This window comes from Ochotona curzoniae, unplaced genomic scaffold (genome assembly GCF_017591425.1).
Source record: "Ochotona curzoniae isolate NIBS_2020 unplaced genomic scaffold, NIBS_Ocur_1.0 contig_64, whole genome shotgun sequence".
In the NCBI taxonomy this organism is placed as follows: Eukaryota; Metazoa; Chordata; class Mammalia; order Lagomorpha; family Ochotonidae; genus Ochotona; species Ochotona curzoniae.
The window spans coordinates 23,236,601-23,264,524 of NW_024466502.1; the positions used below are offsets into that span (position 1 = coordinate 23,236,601).

The window sequence follows — 27,924 nt, forward strand, 5'->3', positions numbered from 1 at the left end:
CACGCGAAGGTGGAGCCGCGTTGGCGTCCGCCGGGGGACCAGCGCCTCGGATGCGGGCGGAGCGCGGGGGGCCGCGGGCGCAGGAGCGCGAAGCGGGGGTCCCCGGGGGCCTCATGTGAGAGCCGCGGGACCCACCGCCGCCGTCCCCGGAGTCCGGGGTGGTGTGTGGGGCAAGCCGCCCCCCGGCAGCAGGTAACGGCGGAGGGGCGGAGCCGGAGCCCCCGCTGCCTCGGCGGGGCCGGGAGGGTCGGCGGGGCGGCTGAGGGCGGGCCGGGGGGCGCAGGGCCGGGGGCGCCGGGTGACAGCTCCTCTCGGGGGGCCGAGGACACGCGGGGCGCGGCTCTCAGACCTTGGAGCCGGTTTGGGGGCGTTTCCCCGCGGTGCCTGCTTCAAAACATGTCAACAAGGCGTGGTGCGTGCGCGGCAGCGGCCCTGGACGGGGGTGGTGGCCGGGACCGGGGAGCTCGCGCGCCTCCGGGCTCTGCTGCCAGCTTGAGAAAGGAGAAAAAGTAGGGTGTCAGAACCGCACCCCGCCCCCATGCCAAGAGCTGGGCGCCTGGAAACGTCAGGGAGAGCCCGTCCTTGGAGGTGGCGCCGCGGGGCGGGGTCGCCCTCGCCGCGTAGTCCAGTGGAAATCTTGGTCCGCTTGGGCCGGGTAGCCGCGCGTTCGGCTCCGCGTGCGGGGCTGGCTACCTGGGGTTGCAACCGGGCATCGGGAAGCGGCCCAGGAAATGATGGGCCTGCAGCTCCAAGGAAGCTGGCGAGAGCGGTGACTGTTTGGCTGTTGATGGTTCCAATAAGGTGGCCCTTGTCTCTTGCTAGAATCCTCCCCTAAAAAAAAAAAAAAGAAGTTTGTTATTCTTGACATACTGTCATCGTCTCCCAGGAGTCTGTATCGGACCGGTAGGCACATTTTAGCCCCTATATTCTCCTTTTTGTTTTATTGTATTCTGGTTAAAGATTACATATTAATTTTGATTCTGGTGCAGACGGAGATGCCCAAACAGCTAAATACAAATAGACTGCTAGTGAAACTGCATGAGTGCTGTACAGAAGGGTGCGTGCAAGGATGCCCGGCCACTGTTCTCTGCTGTTCGTAATTGATGGTTGAGTTCACTACGCCTTCTAGAGTTTTCAGGAATGTCAAGTTAGCTCACCAGTGCCTGTGCTTTCTTGCACCTAATGGTGATATTAGCCTCTCACCAAAAGCTGTAGTGGTCAACACTGCATTTTTTGGAACCCTGAAAACTTGAATAAAAGTAAACGGTCAGAGTTTTACAGATTCTTTAGGTTCTGTAGAAGCTGTTACTGATGTTCATCCTTCAGTTTAGACTTTGGATTCAGATGGGGAGGGTGCATTCACGTTGACTCAAACTAGGCGATAGAAAGGCGGGCATGTAATTTGTAGACCGGTGCTTAAAAATTGTTTAACTTTCTATACAGTAGAGTTTCATTTGTAAACATTGAATGAAGTTGTTTTTTTTTTTTTTTGAAGCAGCATGAATTTTTGTATGAACAAATGAGGCCAGCTTGGAAAAAGTTGCCATTTGAAGGTTCTGTTAGGTGCCTGCTTGTCCCTCTGTTCTGAAATGAGGCAGGTAGAGGGGCCTAACGTCATTGCCTATTGCTTAGCATGTGGCAGTATGTCATTACAGTCACAAAAGATAATGATTTCCAGACTTTTTCTTCAATCACTCATAAACTAGTAATGCTTAAAATGCCTTGGTGCTCATCTGGTCTTTTTATATGCTTCAGCAGATGCACATTTAGTGTTGCGAACTTAAAAAAACGTTTGTCATCTTTTCCCCTCTGTACTTGCAAAATGGGACGATAAACAGGAGATTTCTATTGGTAGAACCACCAAGTATTAGCAAAATTAGTGTGTAGCTAAGACTGTTAATCTTACTCATTTGCTTTTGAAAATTTTATCACTCTGAGAAGCAGAGAGGCAGTGAGTTTTGGTCTGCCGATGTGTCCCAGTGCCTGTGGTGGCCATGGCGGGACTAGGGCTGCACTTGGGAGCCTGGAAACAACCCAGAGCCCTCAGCTCTGCCTCCTGGCATGTGCGTTTGCGAGAAACTGGAGCCTGTTATAGGAGGGTTTTTTAAAAATTATTTCTCCAGGGAACAGGTGATTAGCACTTTGTTATTTTATGTGTAAAAATTAAGACAACTGCTTTAGTATTTTTTGAACCTCTGTCAAAATTATTAGCAGTTTATGATAGAAAAGATAAAAGTGTAAACCTAGATAGCAGACTCTGTTCCCTGACCCAGATTGCATAGGCTAAAACCAAAGTGAGCCTTCAGAGTAAGTAAAGCATGAAAATGGGCCATCATGACAGAGTTCTCTGTACCTCCACTAGGACATTATTATATTACTATTAGTTTTTTTTTTTTATATTAAAAGCACAGTCAGGTGTTGTGTCCTGAGCCAAAGTGCTGTGTGGAAGGAATGCTTGCAGTCCAGCTGCTTGCTCGTATGCCTGGGGAGCAGCAGATAATGGGTCAGTTACTTCAATCTGTTTGGTGCGTGGGCTGGACCTGCAGAAGGTTCTTGGTCCCTGGCTCGAGCCTGCCCCAACCTGCAGTCCTGTGGGGAGTGAACCAGCAGATTGAGATCTCTCATCTGACTCTCCATCGCACTCTGTCTTTCAAATGAGTGCCTACATCTAAATAAAGATTACACTGTAGATTACTACTGCTTGTCGAGTCAACTTTGAAAAATGTCTGTAAAATTCAGGCAGGCTGTCTTTCATGAAACTACCCTTTTGTTGTCAGCTTCGTTGCTGTTTTCTTCCTTCCTTTCCCCGTACTTGAATGGGCAGCAGTATAAGAAAGAGCGATGAAGAATAGGCAGTTTGTTGTACATGCAGGCCTCTGGGCTCTGCTGTCCTGCTTCTGCCCTACAGCCTTGAGCTCCTCCACAAGTTTTGCTAACTTCTGAGTGCATAAAGTATATAGACACACCTGATTTGCAGTCAATCACATGAACATCCTTTATCCCACAGGGGATTTAGACATTTTTATGTACTAACATACCATAAGAGAGGTGGGCCACAAAGCCTTCAGTAGGCTTTGAAGTCAAAGCTAGGTCCATGCCACTGTCTGCCAGAACTGCTTCCTGGAAACCAAAGTGTTGTGGGCTCTAAACTGAATATGAGTACCAGTAGGGATGTAGAGTTACCTCACTATAAAACCACCTATACTTGTCCAAGTAACAAATCAAGATTTTAAAAAAATTACTATAATGCTGATGTTTAACTGATGTTAAACAAGAATGTGTGAAACGTAGATAGGAAAAGCGTTGTGCCAAAAAAAAAAAAAATCCCAAATTAACAGGAATAGTTACTTGGGGAATCTGTTTCTAGTTTGTATTTATCATATACAAGCTTGTTTTCCGCCCCATATGTACACACCAGCACACACCCCATGAAAAGAAAAGGCTTATTCTCTGTGTTCTGGGAGAAACTTCTTCTTACTGTGCTCTGCTCTTTAAAACTGGACTGCTTTTCTGTGTTAGAGTTCACTGATCTTTTAGAAACCCTAATATTTAATTCTTTACAGAAACTTCTTTTTTTAGGAATTAATTTTTATTGGCAAGGCAGATTTACAGAGAAGAGAGACAGAAGTCCTGCATGTGCTGGCTCACCCCCAAAACTGCTGCAGCAGCCAGAGCTGAACTGATCCGAAGCCAGCAGCCAGGAGCCTCTTCTGGGTCTCCCACGTGGGCAGAGTGCTCTTCCAGGCTACCAGCAGGCAGCTGCATGGGAAGCAGAGCAGCCAAGACTCCAGATCCCCTGGGATCCTGGCACCTGCAAGTGGAGAATTAGCATTTGAGCTGTTGGCCTGGTCCCAAAACTGCTTATCTTATGCCCCTTTTATAAACCAGAGCCCAGGAAAGTCAAATAATTTTCTGAGTTATGTAGCCAATAAAAAGTAGGACCCTTTTCCAGATCCCATTTTATTTGACCATAATGTTATTAGATCATTAAAAGATTCTTGAAAAGAAACAAGTGAAATGAAGGTAATACAGAAGTCATTCAGAAATAGAGAAACATTGCGACAGTAAGTAGTGCCTTAGAAGATGAGCAGCGGCAGTCAGCACTGCATGCGTGGCAGGTGGCAGGTATGGCTTTGGTGTTTTTGAATAGAGGGTCAGAATGTCCAGCAGTGACACACATCACAGTTGGGAGTGTGGAAGCTCTGCTAGCTTGCTTTAATTCACAGCCTCTCCCGAGATTCAGGAACTACAGCACATGTCCTCAGAGGACTCTCAAGCACCTTTAGTTCCCTCTTGTATTCATTTTAGTTAATTGACTACTTAGTGGTTGAGATGCACATTCTTGGTTTCGATTCAAAGCCGTGATAGATTTTGCCTCTTGAAAACACCTGCTAAAACTGTAGGACATTTGTACAACTTTGGTTGGTCTCCGTTGGTATTTTTCATTAGATTTTGGTTTGATAATATCCTTAAATTCTTATTCTAGTTCTTAGTATTTATGTTTGCCTACATCAACACAAACATTTCTTTGACAGATGGATGAGGTTTTTTGAGTATATTGAAAGTATGTGTAATAATTTAAAAAATGATGCATTTTTCTGACTAGGATGAAACGAGGAAGAGATAGCAATCTTAATTCATCAGAGGAAGGTCCTGCAGAGAACTCCAAGAAACTGAGGACTACAAGTGAGCGTTCTCCCAACTGTGACTGGGGCAATCTCCTGCAGGACATTATCCTCCATGTGTTTAAGTATTTGCCTCTTCTTGATCGGGCTCATGCTTCGCAAGTTTGCCGCAACTGGAACCAGGTATTTCACATGCCTGACTTGTGGAGATGTTTTGAATTTGAACTGAATCAGCCAGCCACATCTTATTTGAAAGCCACCCATCCAGAGCTGATCAAACAGATTATTAAAAGACACTCGAACCATCTACAGTATGTCAGCTTCAAGGTAATACTTTAACTCCTTCTTTTGGAAAAGAAACCATTTTTAGTGACTCATGATATAAACCAGTACATCTCACATCTTTAAAATATTTGTCTTTTAGGGGGAAATACTTGAAAATTTAAAATTATTAGATTCCTTAGAAGCACTCACAAATAAGGGTGGTTGTTTATTGGAGCTACGTTATTAACCTGTAATTATCAGAAAGTTGAGAGAGCAAAGGTAGACATTGAATAAGCATAAACTGTTGACCAGCTGTTAACAACAGTGACTTATTACCAACTTGAGGAAAGAAGAATATGTAGTAAATAAAAATCAGGGAAATTTTGATTGGATAGTATTTGACTTCCACAGCTACCTAACAAGGACTGATTTTTGCTTGTTTTGAATATAGAGAAAGCAAAGAAACTTCATACAGAAGATTTTGATGAATATATTATAGAGAGAATTATACCTGGAAAAATATCAAAAGAGAAAGTCTTTTGTTTTCATTGCTGGAAGGGACACTATTGAAAAATCATGCAGTGATGAGATAAATGAGGTGGGGTGGCATTTTGGGATGTTAAGCTGCCTGAGTTAGACCTGTAAGCAATGGGCCTTAACGTAGAAGTTTTCCCCGTAACTAAAGGCTTGTCTTCCCTCTAAGTATGGCGTTTCCTCTTAGGTTATTATTACTTGCTGAGTCTTGTCTATCCAAGGGGTATTGTATTGGTTGGGTATTCTACAGCCCTCCCAGAAAAATGCACAAAGGCACTTGCCAAATATAGCAATTAGAAAATGCGGTGGGTAGTTAACCGTAAATGTGGGCAAGGATAAGGTACTGGTGGAGAGAGCAGACATTCAGGAACACTTCATTTGGTATTTAGGGAAGAAATTGAAAGAAATTTCTCATTGGTTTCAGTCATTCCTGAGTTGTATTGACTGTTCTAATGTAAATGCTATAAAAGAATAGAATACACTCCTCTAGATCTTAAAGCCAATTCCATCCAGTAAATTGACTAGGTCAGTTTTATTCTTTTATAGTTTTGTGACACAATTCAGTTGTCCCAGCTTGAATAATCCTCCTAAAACTACTCAGTTTAGGTGTTGTTTATCTTCCTGGAGAAATAACTTCTGATTTATGTACCGGAAAAGAGCCACCTCTGGGCTTGCCTGAAAATATATGTTATCATAGAGTGTAGACCAAAGAGGCATGTAGTTAGTTATGTCTGAATAGTGGTTCTCAAACTTTTGTGCCACACAACCACGTAAAGGGCTTGTAAAGTCAGCTGGTTCTCACCTTGGAAATTTGTGACTGAGTTGGTTTGGCTAAATACGACATTTTGCACATGTTAACAAGCATCCAGGTGGTGCTACTGCTCCTGCTCTGGGAACTGCCTTAGGTGAGCTGCCAGGGGTTAAGAAACTTGTAGTCCTCAAATTGTAATATAAGTTAGTCTTAGCTTTACTACTGGAAACCCTGTGGGATAAAGTATTATATATGAATCTACACATAATTGATATTACTTTTGAATGTTTTGTTTGCAATGCTTTTGGGCTTTGGGAACAACTAATGTATTAGAAACTCCTGGAGGGAGTTTTTGGTCCTATCACCTGTCTCTCTGGGGATGTCCAGGCAGGAGAATGTGTGAGAGCAACTACTTCTTGTTTCACATTTTCATGCTTTACTGGCTGTCCACCTTCATTTTACTGTATGTTTGTCTTTCCATTGAAAGCTAATTAATGATGGGTACCGTGTTGTGATCCATCTGAACAGTCTGAGTAGTCAGTTATTCAGTTCCTAGTGCCTTGAAATGTGCACCGTAAACATTGTGTTTACGTGTGTTATTAATCTACCAGATAGGCAGAATTATTTTTCAAATACTAAAAACTAATTAGTCCATGAATTATGTAGTCAGTTTTGAATAAATCAACTTAAAAGTTATCTCAAGATTAAATATATGTGTTACAATGGAAGCTGCTTTTACAATTACGCTTGTTTTTCAGGAGACTCAGAAGTGGCTGAATTTATAGATTAAAAGAATGTTCTTTACATTACAGTGCAGTAGACTAACAAATGTGTTTGTTGCTTTTGTAGAGCTAAGCACAAAGTTGCAAATATGTGTGAGAGTGAAAGTTGTTTTCTTTTCTAAGGTGGACAGCAGCAAAGAGTCAGCTGAAGCAGCTTGTGATATATTATCACAACTTGTGAATTGTTCTTTAAAAACACTTGGGCTTATTTCAACTGCTCGGCCAAGCTTTATGGATTTACCAAAGGTATCTGCCGATTTTGTTTTATTAGCTGTTAACAGAGGTGTTTGGTGAAAACCTGCCATGTTTTCAGATTCTAGGAGAATGTAAAGAAAAACAGTAGCAGTACATGTGATGGAAAGCCAGTTACTGTTTAGAATGTTGAGAGATGATGCTATTTTTAAAAAAGGTTTTAAAAAATCAATTTGTGCTGTTTCTTTGCTAAGGCTAAATAAAGGGTAAATGGTTTCACAGAGGATGCTGTAGGAAGTGCTAAAAGGGGCCCTGCACAATGGCTCGATTGGCTAATCTCCCTTCAAGCGCCAGACTCCCATATGGGTGCTGGTTTGTGTTCCGACTGCTCCATTTCTCACCGTTCTCTCTGCTTGTAGCCTGGGAAAGCAGTGGACTGTGGCCCAAAGTCTTGAAACCCTGCACCCATCTGGGATACCCAGAAGAAGCTCCTGGCTCCTGACCTCAGATGAGCTCAGCTCTGGCTGTTACAGCTGCTTGGGGAGTGAACCAGTGGATGGAGGATCCTTGTGTCTTCTTTTCTTTGTAGATCTTCCTTTCCAATAAAAATAAATATAAATGTAAAAATAGGAGAAAAAAGTGCTTAAAGTAAAGTAAGTAAAAAAAGGTGGGAAACAAGCATATTAGAAAAGATTCCACAGGTGAATCTTTAGGACTTTCAGAACAGATTGGTGAAATTAAAATCAAAGCTAAGCAGAGCAGGGCAGCATTGAATGCAGAGATGGCCTGCTTACAAAATGTAAGGATTTATTCTGGAGTATTCTTCAGTGTATAGGTTTTACTTAGGTAACTATTTTTGCAGAGTGTTAAATGTATTATTGTATATTTTAACATGATCTTGTGTGATTTTTTTAAAAATATTTATTTATTTTTATTGGAAAACGTCAGCTATACAGAGGGAAGAGAGACAGAGAGGAAGATCTTCCGTCCGTTGATTCACTCTCCAAGTGGCCCCATTGGCCAAAGCTGTGCTGTCCAAAGCAGCGAGCCAGGAGCTTCCTTGGGATGTCCCACATGGGTGGAGGGTCCCAAGGGCTTGGGCTGTTCTTGACTGCTTTCCCAGGCCACAAGCAGGGAGCTGGATGGGAAGCAGGGCTGCTGGGATTAGAACTAGTGCCCACATGGCATCCCAGCACATGTAGTCAAGGACCCCAGCTGTTACGCCACCACGCCGGGCCCGATCTTGTGTGATTTTAACATTAGCCTGTCTCACACTACTGTGAAAATGGAAAAGAAGGATGTGTTTTTAGAGATAGCTGAGAAAGGCTGCTGGTGCTGAGTGATAGCAAATAGTAATTTGATGGTTTCCTTTTCTGAACACAACACATATTTAAAGTATAAATACCTTTTTAAATAGCTATCCGTTTAATTTGCTGATATGGTTTGAGAAAGTAATATTACTAAATTTAGATATATTTTAACCCAGGTGCTGGAGTTTTTGGTAGTAAGCAAATATATTGCCAGTTGGTTTTTAAAGTTATTCAATTGATTTTCCAAAGTGCATTCTCTGTCTTGGTCTTTCTGCTTCTCCAAAAAAAAAAAGCTTCATTAAATCTGAACATGTTTTCTCCTGGTGTTAAATAAAGGATGTGGGCAAGAGCATCTGTTTTTTTTAAGGTCCTAAGTACATGTTGCATTGTGGCACAGCGCGTTAAACTGCTTGTGATGCTGACATTGCATATGGAGGTAATGGTTTGGGTGCTAGCTGGTCCACTTTCCATCCACCTCAGCTTCCTGCTAATGTGCTAGGAAAGCAGCAGCAGATGACCCACGTGCTTGGATCTCTGACAACATGAGACTAAGAGGGCTCCTGGCTTTGGACTGCTCCAGACCTGGCTGTCAGAGCCGTTTGGGGAGTGAACCAGCAAATGGAAGATCTCTTTCTGTGTGTTTCTCCCCCTCTATCACACTGCCTTTCAAATAAGTAAAAAAAAAATTTTTGAAGATTTGTTTATTTACATTGGAAAGGCACATTTACAGAGAGAAAGATCTTGCAGCTGCTGACTCACTCCCCAAGTGGCTACAACAGCCTGAGCTGAGCTGATCTGAAGCCAGGAGCCAGGAGCTTCCTAAGGGTCTCCCACTTTGGGTGCAGAGTCCCAAGGCTTTGGGCTGTATAGTCCACTGCCTTACCAGGTCGTTAGCAGGGAGGTGGATGGGAGGTGGAGCAGCTGGGTTCAATTGGGATGCCTGTGCTGTAGACAGAGGATTAGCAGTCTATGCCACTGTACCTGCTTCAACCTTTTTTGTTTAAAGATGTATTTATTTTTATTGGAAGGTCAGATTTACAGAGAGAAGGAGAGACAGAAGGATTTTCTATCTGCTGGTTTACTCCCCATGTAAGCTTGAAGTGATCAGGAACCAGGAGCTTCTTCTGGTTCTCCCATGCAGGTGCAAGGTCCATGCCACAAGCAGGGAGCTGGAAGGGAAGTGGAGCAACCAGGATACAAACTGGTACCCATATAGGATCCCATTGTGTGGAGGGCAAGGATTTAGTCCCTAGGCTACCACACTGGGCCCTGCTTCAACTTTTAATCCATTTTCCATGAACTTTTTCAATTACTCTTGTGTACTATATTAAAAGCTAGATTGAACGTAATTTTCTCTTTTGTTATTAACCAGGATTATCATTGTGCAAATATGTGGTACTATTACAGTTCGAGATCTTTGGATCAGCAGGGATATCTGTCCCCTCCTTTTTAATTAAAAAAAAAGTTTTTAATTTGGAAGGCAGAATTTCAGAACAAGAGAAAAAAATCTTTTATCTGTGCTGGTTCACTGCCCAGATGGACACATTGGCCAGGGCTGAGCTGGGCTGAGTCCAGGTACCTGGAATTCTGAGTCTCATGGGAGAGCAGGAACCCTCCAACTCAGGCCATCTCTGCTTGGCTCTGGTGTGTTAGCAGGGAGCTGGGTAGAAAGTGGAGCAGCGGGGACTGGAACTGGAGTGCTTGCTGGCTTGCATGCTTATGGTCGTAATGGATGCTAGTGCCAAGCAGAAGCTTAATCGTTTCCTTCTCTGGCTTTCGTAGAAGATTGAAATAAGGTGCTGCCATATTTTGCAAATCCTGAAAGAACTAAAGAATGTGGGGAAAATGTTTTTTTACCAAAACTAATTCAGGGAATGAAATTAGGAATTGGGGAAAGAAATCCCTGATGCAAATGTGAGGAGAGATGATTCTGTATCCCTATCGCATACACATACATGGTCAGTTGAATGGTTCTCATTGGTATATTTGTAAACAGAGTACATTAAAACCAAATAGAAGACTTGAAGATATTATAGGTAATTTTAATGTATCTGGGCAAGTCTTAAAAGTGGAATTGTATTTAAGTACAGTTTTGATGTTAGAATAAAATTTTAAGTGAGCTTCTGTATTCCAAATCAGTCTTGCATGGGGTTTGGGTTGGTAGGCAACTAATTTTTTTGAATGATTGTGTCAGTAGTTATTACTATTTTTAACGTTCAGTGCTGTATAGCTTGGAATTATAGATTAAAAAAGGGTTTCGTATTTGATGAAGCACCTGAAAGGTGTTCTCAACTGGAGTTCCTCATCGCTCTTTGACTTACCAGTGGGTGCTGTGATTGAGGTTCCTAGGCCTTGGTGTCCCCTGTAACCTCCCCAGGATAGAAATCTTCTTCTCCAAGACAGCAGTAAGTTCCCTTAAGAGAGTGCTTTAAGAAGATAGTGGGGGCGGGGGGAACAAAGAACTTGAGGATTTTTGCTATGGAATATTATAAAATTTTTCATAGAACACATGTATTCTGGACTTTGTAAAGATTCCTCCTGCCACAGCACATTGAAGAGTTGCTTCCCCCAATACACTTGTGAAATACATAATTAGGATTCATATGTGTCACTTGTATTAAAAACTACTAATTGATCAGATGTAAAAATGAAAAGTGTTTTATTTATTTATTTTTTTGCTTTTCAGTCTCACTTTATCTCTGCACTGACGGTTGTGTTTGTAAATTCCAAATCCCTGTCCTCGCTTAAGATAGATGACACCCCTGTGGATGATCCCTCCCTCAAGGTGTTGGTCGCCAACAACAGTGATACACTCAAGCTGCTGAAGATGAGCAGCTGTCCACATGTCTCTCCAGCAGGTATGAAAGTTATTTGCTTTTTTTCCCCTAGTCTCCCACAAGGACGTTGCTAATGGGACTATCCAGAGTTCACTGCTGTGTTTTCCTAGCTTCATCTGCTAGGGAGATGGTAATGAAATAGAAGGAAGAGCATGTTTTGACAGCTGTTTCCCATGTGACCTTGATTATCTTATTGTGTACTGTGTATGTCAGCTTGTGGGAGTTAAGTCTGTATTCATAGCCTCATACTGTGCAAGGTCTTCTGTACCTTGACCTCTGGCTATCTCTTTATTTGTTGTACTCACGTGCAGCTTTTACTGCACGTGTTTTCAGTTTGTACCTTTCTGTGGTGTTAAATACATTGTGTGCTGTGGAATACTCTAAATTTTTTTTTTCTCCCCTTTCTCACTTGTTAAAAATGTTGAGCCCCTTTTATCTGGCTAGAGTGCAGCCTTTAGTTTCAGCTCTGTGATAGTTGTTTTAATTGTCCTCCTATTCTGCGGTGAGTCTGACCCGTGTGCTTCTGTAGTGCTCAGGAGGTCATAGCATTTGCCTCCTTGTGTAAAGGCCTCAGAGCCCTGGTGTCCAACGCAGTGAGCTCAGTGTTCTCTCGCATATGCACTTGGGTTCGGATAGCATAGTGTAAATTGGCCCCATCTGATGGCTTTTGCAGAAATTGTTCAGGAAGGAGAAAGAAGTGTCACTTGGTAATATTTTTAATTGAATATAACCACATGAGATTTTAATTTAAAACTGAACATATTCACATGTTTTCATTGTATTTTACATATTTGGACAGTTTTTCTAAGTTGAAATTATGTACTATTACCTGCTCCACTGAACATTTTATTAAACTGGCCCCCCATTTCATGTAGTCATCATATTGTCTGTATTAATTTTGATACTTAATAACTATTCTTTTTTGTTATTAAATTCCTGATATTTCTTTATGATTTTCCTTCTGTTCTTTCACCCCTTACATTGTGATATTTCACTTGTGTTCTGTGTAACTTTTTTGTACTGTGGGTGATTTCATCTTCGTTGGCTTTAGGTTGTGATACATATGTTAGTGCCTCCTATTCTGGGTGTCTCTGGAACTTCAGAGCTGTGTGTTAAATTCCAGTAGCTCTGTGCTCTAAAATGTCTCACTGGACTTTGCACTAAAACTCTCCTCGTTCAGATCTCTTTCTATGCTGCAGTGCCAGAAGAAAAACTTTCTAAAGGGGCTCATGTGATTAGACCAGATAATATTTTTATGTGGTCAGCTGTGCCACAGATAAAACATAATCATGGGCATGGCATCTTCTATTCACAGATGGCAGGTGTTAGGGCATGGAATATCAGAAGTGTTTTTAGTATTAAGCTTCTGTAACCCCCTTAGTAGTTAATAAATGATACCTCAAAGTCCATTTTCATTTTTGATTACTATTTTGCATGTGTTGTCTGTAAATCAACCTTCTGGAGACTGCAGAGAATGGTATGTGTTCCCTTTACAGAAGACGTACGTGCCTCTTGGAGAGACACAGCAGTAGCTGAATACTAGAGCACTGTTATCAGTTCCTTCCTCTTGTGATGGCTCTCCTCCGAGTGACTGAGTTTTTCTATTTTATCTTCTCCCATTGCTGCCAAGTTTTTATCTTGTGGTGGCCTTTACCTTTTATAAGCAGTAAATGTATGAATGTAAGAGTCATTTAAGCCTGTGTTATTAGTCCAGTTTAAATATTTTGAGCTAGCTGCCTCAACTTCTAAATTAGAAGTAACTGGTTTTCTAGATTTATTTTCAGTATTGGTGGGTATCTGGTATCTAGTTATATTTGACAGTAAACAGTAGTTTACTGTTTACAGAAAAACACAATACTGTATTTTTCCCCTTGATTTAAGAGATGTATTGAGTATGTTATTTATCAGCTATTACAGAGTGCCTTTTGGGATAGGATTCTTAGGCAAGGTCACTTTAGTGATCAAGTATGACTCTTTGGCAATCATCTGTTGCTAGAGTTGAAGTTTTGGATATTTAGGAAACATGGTACACTAAGTATAGAAAACTATGTCTGGAACGCTTTCTGGGTATGCTAAAGTTTTTAGTGTCATAATATGTATTTCCAATAATGGGGTTTGTTGGTTATCTTTGCTTCTTTTACCTAGTGAGACCATAGTATTTTTGTTAAAAATTTGATGTTATTTTTTAAAGGTTTATTTATTTTTATTGGAAAGGAAGATTTACAGAGGGAAGGAGAGATAGAAAGATTTTCCATCGCCTGGTTCACTCCCCAAGTGGCTGCAACAGCTAGAGCTGAGCCAGTCTAAAGATAGCAGCCAGGAACATCTTCCAGGCCTCCCATGTAGGTGCAGGCCCATTTGGGCTATCCTCAACAGCTTTCCCAGGCCGTAAGCAGGGAGGATGATGAGAAGTGGAGCACCCAGGATACAAACCAGTGCCCAGTTGGGATTCTGGCGAATGCAAATCAAGGACTATAGCCACTGGGCTACTGTGCTGAGTCCAATAAGCTTTTTATATACTGTTAACAATTAGTCTTAATTATTTGAAGGAAACATTTTATTTTATACATTTCATTATGTAAATCAGTTGCATATGGTAATGTCTTTTTATTAGCATCAGGGTTTGGATTTCAAAATAAGTCTAACCTGTTAGGGTAATAATGCAATTTTTCTCATTTAAGTTGTAGGTTTAGTGTTAATGATAATTATTTTATAAACAATGCTGATATTACTGGGATAAACTTAGTCCTGGGATAATTTGAAATGACACACTTTCTAGTTACGATTTTTCTGAGTTGGTAAGTGAATTTCATTAGAATTTTCAGTTGGTTCAATTTTAGAAAATCTGTAATTGTAGATGCTTATGATTTATCTCATAATCCAATTTTACAACTAATCATGCATAGCTTTGTGGTAAGGGAAATACAGCAGAATTTTGTGGGATATGTTCATGGTTAAAGTTTTGAGCAGATGAACTTGTATAATAACTTGGAAATAATTGTGTTTTTCTTCCAAGGTATCCTCTGCGTGGCTGATCAGTGTCATGGCTTACGGGAACTGGCCCTGAACTACCACTTACTAAGTGATGAGTTGCTACTTGCTTTGTCTTCTGAAAAGCATGTTCGGTTAGAACATTTGCGCATTGATGTGGTCAGTGAGAATCCTGGGCAGACACACTTCCACACCATTCAGAAGAGCAGCTGGGATGCTTTCATCAAACATTCACCCAAAGTGAACTTAGTGATGTATTTTTTTTTATATGAAGAGGAATTTGACCCATTCTTTCGTTATGAAATACCTGCTACCCATCTTTACTTTGGGAGATCAGTCAGCAAGGATGTGCTTGGCCGTGTGGGAATGACCTGCCCTAGGCTAGTTGAATTAGTAGTGTGTGCTAATGGATTACGACCACTTGATGAAGAATTGATTCGCATCGCAGAACGTTGCAAAAACTTGTCAGCCATTGGACTGGGGGAATGTGAAGTCTCATGTAGTGCCTTTGTTGAATTTGTGAAGATGTGTGGTGGCCGCCTGTCTCAGTTATCCATTATGGAAGAAGTATTGATTCCTGATCAAAAGTATAATTTGGAGCAGATTCATTGGGAAGTGTCTAAGCATCTTGGTAGGGTGTGGTTTCCAGACATGATGCCCACTTGGTAAAGACCGCATGATACAGGGCATGTCAAATAGCACCTTAACTTCAAGCCTATGTATTGTAAGTTTATTTGCTGTAGTTCTGACATAATTCTGTTTTGTGGCAAAGAAATTTGGCAACTTCAGTTGAGTATGTAAGGATTGTTTCAGAAAACTCCATTTGTTTCTTCAGCATAACAGCAATCAAATTTCCAAAAAGCAGTTTCAGATGTGGAAGTAATAACCAGTTATAAAGATTAAACAGTTTACTGTCTGAAGGATACAAAACCTATATATTTTAATATCCAAAAAACGAGCACTAATAGGTTTTTTGAAATGTTACGTTCTCTATGCATTTTTTAAAAATGTAAACTTGATATTTTAGGGTCTTCAGTTATACATACACCTGTTATAAGGTGTTTAATATAGCTCAGGAAAGTGAGCATTTTTGTGAGAAAAATGTAGGATATATCATATCTAATGAAAAAGATTGAATGTTCTCAAATGTTACAAAGCAGTTTAAAGAAGTAATTGGAACCCTTAGAAAACATGTCACACAGTGGTTAATACACAGAGCCAAGGTCAAATTACAAGAAAAATAGATGGAATATAAGGGAGACAGTGTTTAGGTTTGTATAAAACTCTAGGTTTGCTCTGTAATCTGCTAAACCATTTAAGTTCTTTTCTGTGATGTCACTTTGTATGTGGCACTTGAGGTATTGTATGTAAAAAGTAAGGAATGCTTTACCATTTCTCTTTGATTTTCTTTATCTTTTGTTTAAACTAGTTCTGAAGTATTATACAGTAATCAAAATGAACAGCTTATCTACTTTAAAAAGCCAAATTGAAATAATTAAGGATGGAACTTTAAAATGTTTATAAGTTGTTTCCAAGAAAGAATACTAGTTCCCAGTGAATTTTAGTGATGGGTCTTTTTTTCCATTTTGGAATTATATAGTTTTAAGTAGAATTTTAAAAACCATAAAAGGAGCGCCACTGTACAGTTTAGTATAAACGGTAAATTTTAAAGAGGCTGTGTTTAAGTTCATAATCATATTTTCAAGTAAATAAATATTGCTCAGTGAACTGGAAAAATTTAATAGAAAAATATTGCAGTTTTGTGATTGTTAATTTGGTTGAACTGATTTTTATATTATTTAAGTAGCATTTTATATTACTTTCATATGAATAAGGGTAATCCATGCATTTTAGAGTCTGTAAAACTACAAAGTTTGGGGCCATATTTCTTTCTTTTTGGAAATTCTGTAAGTGTTGATTCTGGGCTCTATTGCTAACAGTTATTCCCTTCCTAAGATAAATTAGCAATGATTTACTCCTCGTGGAATACAGTAATACTTGCAATGTGTGACTTACAAAGTGTCTCGATAGTTATGGAAGCTAAGAGTCTTAAATAGAAGACCTTCCTAAGAATGAAATATTTTCTTTATAAAGTATGCTTTTCAAAAATAATGGTATTTTATCCTGCTGCCACATAAAAATGAGAAAAAGTTGATACAGACTTGAAAGGTAAAATAAATTATTTTATTATTTCCCCTATTGATAAGTAGTAAAGACCTTTGATTGTACATTATCTGTTATAGTGGATGATGGCCTTTTTTTTCTCCTTAAACAACTTTGGAAAATGGATTTGACAGTACATAATCAGTTCTACTAATAACCAAAGCTTTATTTGAAAATTTAGTTTTTGTACAAATTGAAGTATATAATGCTTGAAATACTTTGTCACTTTATAAGTAAAATGCATAGCACTAAATTTGTTTATACTGTAAAGTACATGTTAAATGCTTTTATCAATTTGAAAATAAAGATAGTTGCTAATACTGTTGTGTTATTTTTACAAACTACCAAGATACACCCATTATTTGACTTTAAAATTTGTTAATTTAGAAATTTGTGGCTTTAGTTTTAAATCTCTTTAGTGAATGTTTAATGAAATAAGCTGATGCTTATAAAACTAAACATTTTAGGGCCCGGCGCGGTGGCGCAGTGGTTAAGACCCTCGCCTTGCACGCCCAGGATCCCATATGGGCGCCGGTTCTAATCCCGGCAGCCCCGCTTCCCTTCCAGCTCCCTGCCTGTGGCCCGGGAAAGCAGTCGAGGACGGCCCAAAGCTTTGGGACCCTGCACCTGCGTGGGAGACCCAGAAGAGGCTCCTGGCTTCGGATCGGCATAGTATCGGCCCGTTGCGCTCACTTGGGGAGTGAATCATCAGACAGAAGATCTTCCTCTCTGTCTCTCCTCTCTATATATCCGCCTTTCCAATAAAAAATAATAATAAAAATAAATTTTTAAAAAAACTAAACATTTTAAAAGGTTAATTGATTAAAACATTACACTAAGAAAAGATCCTCCAGGGCCCGGCACGGTGGCGCAAGTGGTTAAAGGTCCTCGCCTTGCATGCCCGGGATCCCGCCTTTCCAATAAAAAAAATAATAAAAATAAATCTTTAAAAAGAAAAGATCCTCCATTCAGGATAACTTAAGAGACATTTCAGAAGCATTTCAATTTATTTATTTGAAAGGTAGAGTTACAGAGAAAGCAGGAGAGATCAGGGATTTCCCGGCTCATTCCACAAATGGTTGCTGTGGCCAGAGCTGGGCTGATCTGAAACGGAGCCAGGAGCTTCTGCATCTCCAAGTGGGTGCAGGGGCCAAAGACCTGGGCTACCTTACCTTCTGAAGTTTTTAGTTGCAGGAGCTTCCATTGATGGTTCATTCCTCAAGTGCTTGGGCTGGCAAAAACCAGCAGCTGGGATACAGCGAGGTCTCGCAGCAACCCCAGTGACTTAAGCAATCACTTGTACCTCCCAGTGTCTGCATGAACAGGAACTTGGGAGTCAGAGTAGAGGCTGGCATCACACCAAGATGCTCCAGCATGTGCCATGAGTGTCTGAACCAGCTGAATGTCCACTCCATACTTGGTTTAAAGAAATCTAGAAAGGTTTGAAGAACAGAAACCTGATTGAACCAGGAAGGGCAAATTTTGCCTTTCAAAGCAGGGAGAAAGCACACTGTGCGTTTTGAAACACTGCAGTATCAAAGGAGTATGGTCCTGGACTATGGGCAGCCACAGTAGAAACTATAGAACTCCCTAAGGCTTGCGGGCGCCACTCCGTTGTTTGTTTTTTTTTTTTTTTTTCATTTGAAAGATTTGTACAGAGGAGAGAGAAAAAAAGTTTTCAATCTGGTGGTTCACTCCCCAGATGGCTGCAGTGGACAGAGCTGAGCCGATCTGAAACCGAGAGAATAGAGCTGCTTTCTGGTCTCCCATGTGGATGCAGATCCCAAGGACTTGGGCCATCCTCCACTGCTTAAACAGAGCTGGCTTGGAAGTGCAGAAATGAACACAAACTGATGCTTATTTGGGATGCTAATGCTACAGAGGGAGGATTAACCAAGTAACACCACTGAGCCAGCCCCTCCCCCTCATTTGGAAAGATTCCAGTACTATGGGTTCCAAATGTTTATCAGTATTTATTTACATTTTGACCATTGTTCTCCAATTGCAACCATGCATTATATAGCACTTTTTGTACGTACTTATTATTGGGTCAGATTAATGAGGACAGATGGCATTTCAAAAAATTGTGGAGAGATGAAGTTTAGTGATATTGCTGTTACTATGTCCGTAGGAGGTTCTGACATGATGGCTCAGTGGCTAAATCCTTGCCTTGCAGGTGCTGGGATCCCATCTGGGCACTGGTTCGTGTTCGACCTGAATCTATGTGCTACCTTTACATAATCTCTCCAGTTATTAATATTCTCAGGAACAATGAAACATCTTGGATTTTTTTCTTTTAATTTAAAATATTTGAGTGGCAGGCTGAGGGTCTACTAGCCTGCCAGCGGGGTCCAAATCCAGTGAAACAGGGCTCACTCGAGGTCTCTGGGTTGCCAGGAACCTGATGGGGGCATGGACCACCCTATGCTGCCCCCGAGGTGCTCTCCAGCAGGAGCTGCAGTCAGGAGTCCAGCTACTCTGACAAGATGCTAGCATTTCAGCTGCTAGGCCAAACTTGCTCCCTTCACAGCCTTTTTTCCTTCTTTGATTCTTATTGATTTTTTCCTTATTTGATTCTTGCTTTAAAAGTCAAGTTCCTTGTACAGATGTAATTCTGTATTTTCCTGTTGACATAAACTTGGTATAAGGATCTTGGTCATCTTACTGTTTCCCCAGGGCAGTTCGAAGAATCTGGCAGAAGTTGGTATTGTGCCATGTGTAGCCAGCAGGTGAGGACAATGTGGAGATTAAGGTTTCTTGTGACATGGTCTGAGAATTTTGCAGATTAATTGGGAATTGATTTAGGCAGTCCACAGGTTAAACAGGAGGCAGCGAGGTTGGGTCCTCACTATGTGTCTGAGGACTCCACCTCCATGCATTAGCATGGTATAGCTCAGCACTTCTCAAGCTGGTGGTGACTCCTGAACAATAATTATGAATTCCCAGACAAATAACAACAAAGGCATATGGAATACAAGCCCACATTTTATTAGATTCAGCAGAAACAAGAGGCTTCAACAAATTGCTTTTAAAATGAAATCCTGCCTCTCAGTCTCCGTACTTATCTCCTCACAGACAGGACCACGTGGTGGACAGTCAGTGGACGGAGGATTATACCTTGACTGTAATGCCTGTATGGTGCAACTGATTCAGCTAGCAGAAACTGAGTCAAAATGAACTACATTAAACTACCAGCTGGGGAGCCAGGGAACAGTCGCTTAGCCTTCCTGGGCTGCAACTCATTTGGATCAGGAAAATACTGTGATGAGGCATTCTGGGAGACTCAGGGATAATCGCCTCTCAGGAAGCAAACAACTGAAGCTGAACAGTGTCACTGGTATATTCACAGTAAACGCTGGCTGTCTTCTCGGCTTCTGCTCCAGGATCTCACGCCGACCGGCAGGAAAACTTGCAGCTGATCATCAAACACTTACAGGATGTTCACAATTCATGTGATGGCTGTAAGGGAAGCACAGCTACTTGGAACTCCTTATCAAAAGCATCTTTTGCAAATGTGCTGGAGGTAGGGAAGCTGTGGAAAGCAGTGGGAGATCATAAGGTACCTGTTTACCTAGCCGTGTCTGCAGATTCTTCCATGTCCTGGATGTATGTGGAATTGCTGATGTGCTATGCTTGTCAGCTCAAAGTCAGGAACTTACAAAACTCTGGAAGGGCTGGCACATAGACTACATTAGGCAAGATCAGGAATGACAAATTTTTTTTGATTAATCGTTGCTACCACTGATTGTGACCTTATGATGCCAGACAATCATGACTTCAATCTTGACAGCAATCCTGACAGATTTTAAGGATCAGGAAGCAGGCTGAGAGAAGTTGCTTCAAATCACAAAACCCAGTTAACTACTAGTTCGGATGAGAGTTCCTGCTCTTTAACACTATTCTTCACATCTGGAAGCGCACATGCTCAAGTTCAAGTAATGGAATGCTGGATTACTGGACCTGTAACAGGGGCAAGCTGGCATAGCCATTTTTTAAAAAATCGAAGTGTGAACACACCATATGAAAAGTTGTATCACTCCACAAAAAACAGTTCCCACCATGAAAATGTTGGGGATATCTAAGAAATCTTGGCACACCAATACCCACAACTTTAAAAATGCTGGCTCCAAAGACTGTACATGTCTAATGCAAGGCACAATTCTCCATATTAGCAAAGGCATGGGAGTTGAAATCCGGATCACAAAGCATGCTTGCTTCTGCCAGGAGAGGAAGCATTTCCATTTCTCTTGAGAGTCAAGCCCTGAGAAGTTAGGTGCAGCAATTCTGCCGCTGTGTGCTTTTTCACAGTTCTGCTCCAGGGTGAAAGGCTGAGAAATCACCAAATGTAAACCTAGCCGCTGACACGAGATGCTGGTGGCGGGAGGGCAAACAGTAGAATTCAGGTTTCATAAAGCAGGCAGCATTGGTTTTTTGTCAGGTAAAGGGATTTCTTCGTATGTTATTCTAACAAATGGAAACTTCATAGGTAAAAACCAGTATTCAAAATTATAAAACAAGTAGAACTGTCTGTGTAGAACCACTGAATCAAAAATTTTCAGGAGATTCAACAGAAAGTCTTTGATAGATAAATGCGGTTTGAAGGGATAATAAAATTTTTTTATGGCTGAAGCAAGAGTCTTGTTTCCTGTTGGCCCAAAAATAGATGTTTCGTTTCCCAAGTAAGTAGGTTCTGTACTGTAAAGAAATATTCTTGTGTAGTTGGTTTCTATCTTCTTGAATTTTGCTCCAAGCTCAGCCAACTTCTCATATGTCCTTAACACAAATTTGGAACAGTCGTAGGAGTCAAACCACGTTTCTGCCCCCCTCTCGGGGCTGGCTTGCACAGTCCATGTCTCGTAGTAAATCCCTGTTTCATTGTCCTTTCTCACCCATTTTGCCATTTTGTTAAATATATCCCCTAGTAAAAAAAAGAAAAAAAATCATCCGTGTGAATAACAAAGCAAATCATGGTATTTTTCAGTAAAAGGCTCTGATCTACTTAAAACTATGTATGCATATGAATAAAAACTAGTTTTTGAACTTCCAAATGCACATGTCACAATACAAATCCAAGTTCAACCACTTTGTATTTCATTTTTCATGGTTGCTGAACTGTAAACACTGGATATAATGGGAATAGAGAAGTCTTCTATACTAATTCTGTAATCATTATAATTAACCATTCTCTAGCTATAGTCAAAGAAAGACTATACAAATGAAGGATGTCTTTTTCTCAAACAGTCTTGGAATCAAAGGCAAAAGAGAAACGGAAAGCAAGGGAAGAACTGTGCGGAAGAAGAGATGAGTGTATGGAAACCCTTTTGGGAAAACAGGACAAATGGTAGGGTTTTTCTGTAGCCAAGCATGATGTGTGCACTGTGGACCAAGACTACATACAGACCGGCCTACCAACGTCCCAAGGTGCACCATGCCCTGGCCACCCTGAACCTGTGCTATGTCCGTGGTCCTCCTGTACCTGCACCAGGTGTGGGATGCAGCTAATCACCATCCTACCCAACATGCTCTTCTAATGAACTAACTAAACAGGAAACGTCTTTGGCCAACTTGGTGGATTGCCTAAGACTCCATAGTGTCTAATCCTCTCTCTTATCACCTTAGAAAACATACTCGGTTGGTTACAGCCTTGTCTGGGAATTTATACCCCCTAACAAAGTCAGAATTTGTAGCATTTCCCTTTGTCACTGTGTACAAAACTTTCTTTGGTTACTCCAACCTGACTACATAAAATACTTGTATTTTGTAAAATGGATAGTGACTGCTAATATTGATTTTATGGAATCAAAATAGTGGAGTATTCTAAAGCCTGTTTTCTTAGAACTGGGGATACTATTCTTAGAAGTGTTCAACTTGGAAAAGCCACTGATGTACTAAAGAGATAAGCCACTGCTGTGCTGCAAAGCACTATTTTGTAACATGAAGAGAGGTCAGTGAACAGGATGAATTACAAGGCAGATGGAGGGCTTAAAAGACTTAAGTGCTGGCCTATTGTAAACTTTTAGAGGAAACAGTGATTGCTTGTTCATTTAATCATTTATGTCAGAAGGAGGAACTTTTAGATAACAATTCAGGTAAAATGGAGAAGGGAGAGATGTGACTTGGCTAACAATCAAAGAGTAGCTATTTAGTTCACTGAGCGTTTCTAAAAAACAGGTGGAATTTCATATTATTGGGATGACTTGGGGCACATGGATTAGGAAGCAGGAGGAAAGATGAGGAAATAGTAATGGTGTATTCAGTTAAAAGACCCCAATTCTAGGCCTGACTGTACCAATCCCAGCTCTGTGGTCATCATAGTCAGGTTACCTGGTTAAGCCTTAAATCCTTATTTGCAGAAGGAAATTGGGGACTTTACTCTCCCCACTGAACTGTGACTTACACCACTCAATATGACTTATAAAAAGCTTTACAAGTGGGATGCACAATCACCTCCTCAAGTCTTAGTGGTCAATGAATACTGATCACAAATAGTGCTGTCCTTTCAGATGTTCCCACTCTTCAGGGGAAAACCATGACACAGCACTTGATAAACCACGTGGGTGAACAAATGCCTGACCTCTAAAACAAAAGGGCTGATTCATCCTCATTCTATGCAACAAGGCAATGAGCCAAGGGTCACCCAACATGTTACTGAGGACATTCTTGCTGAACTCGTTTCATCACTACCCAGCAGCACAGCACATGCAGCCAAATTCCAACTACTTCAGCACAACTTCCCAACAAATCCAACTGAACCGAACATCCCTGAGGTCCACTCCTGCACTGCTCTGCTGGAGATCACAATCCTTGGGGTAGCTTGTTTAGAGGATGGTCTCCGAGGTTTGACTGTCAAGACTGCGGTCGCACCTACTTAGCCCCTCTGTGTCCCTGTATTCCCCTCTATAAAAGGGTAAAAATAACAGTACCTGGCTCAGGGGCTGGCCATGAAGATACACAGAATGCCCAGAACAAGGCTAGACCCACAGTAGGTTCTTATCAACAGTAGCTAGGATTCCTCAGTATGATAGTTAATTGCTACTGAACAATTTATGTTGAGGTTGAGTCAACAGGTCCTTTACCTGGGCATTTTATGGATTCCTTCCCCCGTGTTATCTGGAACATTTAACTGTAGAAAGCATTTTAACATTTCTTTTTGTAATGGAAATAGAGCAAAAGCTGGGCCACTCTTCACTCATGGGTGAACTTCTGCAGCAATAAAAAGGCTGGTTCCAGGAGGACATTTTACAAATGACCCGTTAGATCATTGCAGAAATGACTCAACAGAAGTGGTTTTGTGTGTGTTTGGGGGGTATATGAGTATTGATGTAATCACCCATATTTTTGAAGCTTACCTGATATGGTCGCTACTAGAACTAACGTCCCATTTTCCTTCCAGTGGAGATCATCAATTCCTTCGAAAAAGCAGGCAGCTCCTTGATTACACCAGAAAGGGGCATTCATTTCAGGTCGGAGGTGAGGAAACGTGCAATTGCCAAGCTGGAAAAGCTCATACCATTCCATTGTATAGTTCTTGCCAGTCAGCGTACTCCTGAATCCGATGGCATCGTGCATGATTTTCTGTGTGAAAATCACAGATGTAGAGAAACATGGCTGTGAAGTTCCTGTGGGTCCAGAGAACCCGGTGGGAGCAAACGTGCTTGACCCCAAATGCCTAGGCAGTGCTGCTGCCCTTCCTGTGTCCACCCACCAGCTTGGGCCCCATCGGCCCTGGTTCGGGACACTTCAGCTCATAGGTGCACCTGTCATTTCATCTCCTCCTGCCTCTGAGTGAGTACTGCAAGCCAGTCTCAGGCAGGAACTCTTACCTCCCTTGCGGCCAGGTGCCGGGTCACAGGAATTGGATTCAGATGAGTTATTTTACAAGGGATTAAAGCTATTATATTTGTTCCTGCCAAGTCTACAAAGCAGGATCTGCTTTTGATTACTCATTTTAAATATTCTAGGAAGAACATGGGAAAATGTCACGTAAAAACCATCAGATAAGTGATTACTCCCTCAAATCCATTGTCCAAAGTTACAAAATCAAGATGCACCCTCACCAGATGTCCCAGGAGGTCTCCGTATTTAAATTCCCACACTGGAGCTTGCAGCCGAAAGACGTCGATGACATCATCATCTTTCATCACTGGGATGGCAGAGCCGGTTGGACAGAAGGTGTACTTGGCTTGACAATATGGATCTGGCTCTGGACGAAAGGAAAAGCGTCTAACAAAGAAAAAAAAAAAAAGAAGGCATTAACTCAACCAGAAATCATTTTTTCTTTCCCATTTTAGAATCCAATTTTTAATCAGGCAGTCTCAGGGAACAGACTCATGGCTTGGGCCTACAGCATCACCTTGTATGAAGCGCCTAAGTGATCCAGGCATGACTAGAAGTCTATGGGAGGCCACGCACAGGTCACAAATAAGCGCTGCCCCATTTCCTGTTAGAGAGTTGTATTTGTGCGGAATCTTGGAATAAATTCTTTATGGAAACAAAGGGAAGGAGTATACATTTTACTTGTGATCCTGTGAATAATCTTTCAACAATCGATAAAAAGCACACTGACAACCACACCCGCCCCATTCCCTCCCTGGAACAGACGGAGGACTGTAAACAAAAGGCTCATCAAAATAAAAATGATGTACAAATGTTTACAGAAGAAATGAGTAGTCCTCAATGTGTTCAGTCTTCCAAACAATTCATACATTAAGATTGTTCAAGTTATGATTAAACAGAGTATCTTCTATGCTTACTGAAGAATTAGCCAACATACATTCACTCACTACTTAGTGAGGTTACATTCTGAGCAGGGCACTCTACCAGAAGGAGAGAAACAAACATTAAGACACTGCTTCTTTGGTTGTTTGGCCTGGGGGCAGGGTCTGGGAAGGCATGAAACAAGAAGAGGCAGGTGAGAGTTTTATTCGGCATGCGATAGGTAGGGACAGTGAGGTTAAAGAAATAAAGACCTAGCTTAGTTTTTAGAAGTACTTGTAAAGAAAATAAGGGCAGGACCCAGCGCAGTAGCCTAGTGGTTAAAGTCCTCGCCTTGAATGCGCTTAGATCCCATATGGGCGCCGGTTCCATTTCAGGTAGCTCCGCTTCCTATCCAGACTCCTTCCTGTGGTCTGGGAAAGCAGCAGAGGATGGCCCAAAGCCTTGGGACCCTACATCCACATGGGAGACCCGGATGAAGCTCCAGGCTTCAGATCAGTTCAGCACCAGCAGTTGTGGTGGCTTGGGGAGTGAAATCAATGGATGGAAGATCATCCTGTTCCTCCTACTCTCTGTATATATGCCTTGCAATAAAATAATAAATATCTTTTAAAAAAGAAAGCGAGGGCAGAAAGGGGGAGAAAGGAATACTTTCAGCCACAGGGCATTTGAAGGAGCTCCAGCAGGTGTAGAAAGCAGAATTGAAGCGGCAGGGCAGGTGTGCAGGCGGGGAGGCAAGCAAGGGCTGTTATTTTGTTGCTAAGAAACTGTGAACAGCACCACCTAGAGGCAGACTACGCGAGCGGCGAGCTGGAAAGAGCCCTAAGCGGCAGAAGTGAACGGACAGTAAACTTCATTTCACGAATTATAGGGGGGACAGATTCCAAATTACGGCTGCTTTAGGAGGTGAGCGCAAGAAAGCACAAAGCAGGCAAGAAAACGGGGCCTAAGACGGCTGCAGCAGAGCTGAGGTTGTGGAGGGCTACACAAGAATTCAACTCAACGGTGGTGGGCTCACCTTTGGCACTTGCCGCTGGAATAGAAAGCAAAATGAGAACTAGCCTTTGTCCCCCCAAAACCCACCATCCCCAAGGTCCTAGCCAGATGTCCTGTTTCACAGCCCCAGCACGTCGACACGAATCGTGCATTTGACGAGCCCGAAACCATGATGTTCACTGAAAGCACTAACAACTCCCCCAGTGTTTGAGGCTGGGGAACACGGTGTCACAGGCACTTAAGCAAGTTCAACAAAAGTATAACTGCACCTGGGCTTCCTGGGCCCACGGCATAAATCTGTTTTCGGTCAAGGACAGTTTTAAGAGCATAGCTTAAGTATGAGGAGGCTGGATGACAGCACACACTTAATCACACGAAACTTCGAAAGATGTGGCAAGAACTCAAACTCGGCTCTGCTAGTCAAAAAGTTGCAGATCTATGGATCTTCTCCTTCTTTCCTTAACGAATATCATTTTATTAATATGTCTGAGAAAATCAACTTCAACCTCAAAGTTACCATTTCACATCAGACATAAAAAGGCTTGGAAGGGGGAGGTGGGTTGGGAGCAAAGCAAACCCGCGCGGTGAACAAGAACACGCGGCCTCCCGGGGCGGACCACAGCTGGGAGGGATGGCGTTTGGGGTCGCCCACAAACCTACGAGGGCCCCGCCGCCCCCGTTCCTGCGTTCTCACGCCGGGTGGGCGCACAGCTGTCTGGCACTTGCCCCAAGCTCGTATGGCAGCTGCGACCCTAGGGCCGTCAGAGCCCAGCACCACGAGAACGAACGACAGGACCCGGCGCAAAGTCCTGCACGCGACCCTGACGCCATCGCCTGCCCAAGCCTCCGGGAAGGCGGTCACCGGAAGACTTCAGTCTCCTTTCTCGTCCAAGGGGGCGCGCCCCGGCCGGGCCCCGGCGCTCCTCAGCCTTGCGCCCCTCGCCCGGAGGTGGAGGGCGTCCCCGAGGATCCCCTTCCCCACCCCCGGGCCCACAGGGCTCCGCGCGTCGCCCACTCACTTGTAGGGAACCGGCCAGTGGCGCCGGGCAGGGTCGCCCGCAGTCGCCGTCAGCCAGAGCAGCACGAGGCCCCAGGCGCACGGCGGGAGTCCCCGGAACGCGGGCCGCCGGCCCAGGCTCCCCGGCTCGGCGCGCCCGGCCTGCGCCATCGCGCGGCTCCCGCACTTCCGGCCGAGCATGCGCAGCGGCGCGCCGGCCCGCCCCGGCCTGAGGCGCGGGCGGCAGGGCTGCTCCTGGGCGCGTGACGGCTCGTCGCGCGGCCCCCGCGGCCACGCTGTTCCCGGGAAGCCCGTCCAGGCTTTGAGGGGCTTGCTTCTCAGGCAAGGCCTGGCCTCAGGTTCCAGGTGAGAGATGTTCTGGGGGCGGGGAGAAAAGTCCCCCTGACTTTGTCCCAGTCACCCCGAAACCAGACCCCAACCACCAAACACTTCAGATTTTGCCCTTGTTTGGATTCTCCAGCGTGGCACTGGTAGCCCTCCCCGGGCCCCGCGACGCCCGGATTGGGTGTCCACAAACATACAAATGAACGAGGAAGAGTCGGGCAGTCACGGGTAGTGACTAAGGCTCTGCAGACGGAGCCAGCCACGCGCACGTTCCACAGGTGTGAGTGCCAGTACACCTTGTACACCTTTCTGTTTGCTTCTGTTGGGAACAGTTTATCAACTCTGTAAATAACTCCTTGAGGACAGAAACTTTTTCCCACTGTTCATGAAATGGACGGAAAGCCTTTATTAGGCCTGAGCTT

The 27,924-nt window shown here is 42.7% G+C and overlaps 2 protein-coding genes across 4 annotated transcripts; one reads left to right on the forward strand and one right to left on the reverse strand.

The window, feature by feature from the left end:
• The first annotated feature begins 109 nt into the window (after nucleotides 1-109).
• Nucleotides 110-16,769, forward strand: FBXL3 (F-box and leucine rich repeat protein 3). Of its 3 annotated transcripts, XM_040991270.1 has the most exons (5): nucleotides 110-192; nucleotides 4,607-4,952; nucleotides 7,080-7,202; nucleotides 11,145-11,316; nucleotides 14,312-16,769. In XM_040991270.1, the coding sequence occupies exons 2-5, from the start codon at nucleotides 4,608-4,610 to the stop codon at nucleotides 14,953-14,955; spliced, it is 1,284 nt and encodes a 427-aa protein (XP_040847204.1). In that variant the 5' UTR covers nucleotides 110-192; nucleotide 4,607; the 3' UTR covers nucleotides 14,956-16,769. The 3 variants fall into 3 exon arrangements, with proteins under 3 accessions (XP_040847204.1, XP_040847206.1, XP_040847205.1); XM_040991272.1 differs by lacking the exon at nucleotides 110-192 and having other exon boundaries at nucleotides 3,772-4,808; XM_040991271.1 differs by lacking the exon at nucleotides 110-192 and having other exon boundaries at nucleotides 3,775-4,952; nucleotides 11,208-11,316.
• Nucleotides 16,770-19,319: 2,550 nt separating this feature from the next.
• On the reverse strand, nucleotides 19,320-27,369 carry CLN5 (CLN5 intracellular trafficking protein). The gene is made up of 4 exons (XM_040991275.1): nucleotides 27,180-27,369; nucleotides 24,507-24,672; nucleotides 23,799-24,024; nucleotides 19,320-21,367 (listed from the first exon to the last, which is right to left on the reverse strand). The coding sequence occupies exons 1-4, from the start codon at nucleotides 27,356-27,358 to the stop codon at nucleotides 20,856-20,858; spliced, it is 1,083 nt and encodes a 360-aa protein (XP_040847209.1). The 5' UTR covers nucleotides 27,359-27,369; the 3' UTR covers nucleotides 19,320-20,855.
• Nucleotides 27,370-27,924: the final 555 nt, after the last annotated feature.

Bases quoted from the DNA above. Each gene is read 5' to 3' on its own strand.
- FBXL3 (XM_040991270.1), top strand. From the start codon at position 4,608: ATGAAACGAGGAAGAGATAGCAATCTTAATTCATCAGAGGAAGGTCCT. The intron at 4,953-7,079 runs GTAATACTTTAA...TTCTTTTCTAAG, and splicing joins TACAGTATGTCAGCTTCAAG to GTGGACAGCAGCAAAGAGTC. The intron at 11,317-14,311 runs GTATGAAAGTTA...TTTTCTTCCAAG, and splicing joins TCCACATGTCTCTCCAGCAG to GTATCCTCTGCGTGGCTGAT.
- CLN5 (XM_040991275.1), bottom strand. From the start codon at position 27,358: ATGCTCGGCCGGAAGTGCGGGAGCCGCGCGATGGCGCAGGCCGGGCGC. The intron at 24,025-24,506 runs GTGAGGGTGCAT...ATTTTCACACAG, and splicing joins GAGACCTCCTGGGACATCTG to AAAATCATGCACGATGCCAT. The intron at 21,368-23,798 runs GTAAGCTTCAAA...TTTTTTTACTAG, and splicing joins TCTAGTAGCGACCATATCAG to GGGATATATTTAACAAAATG.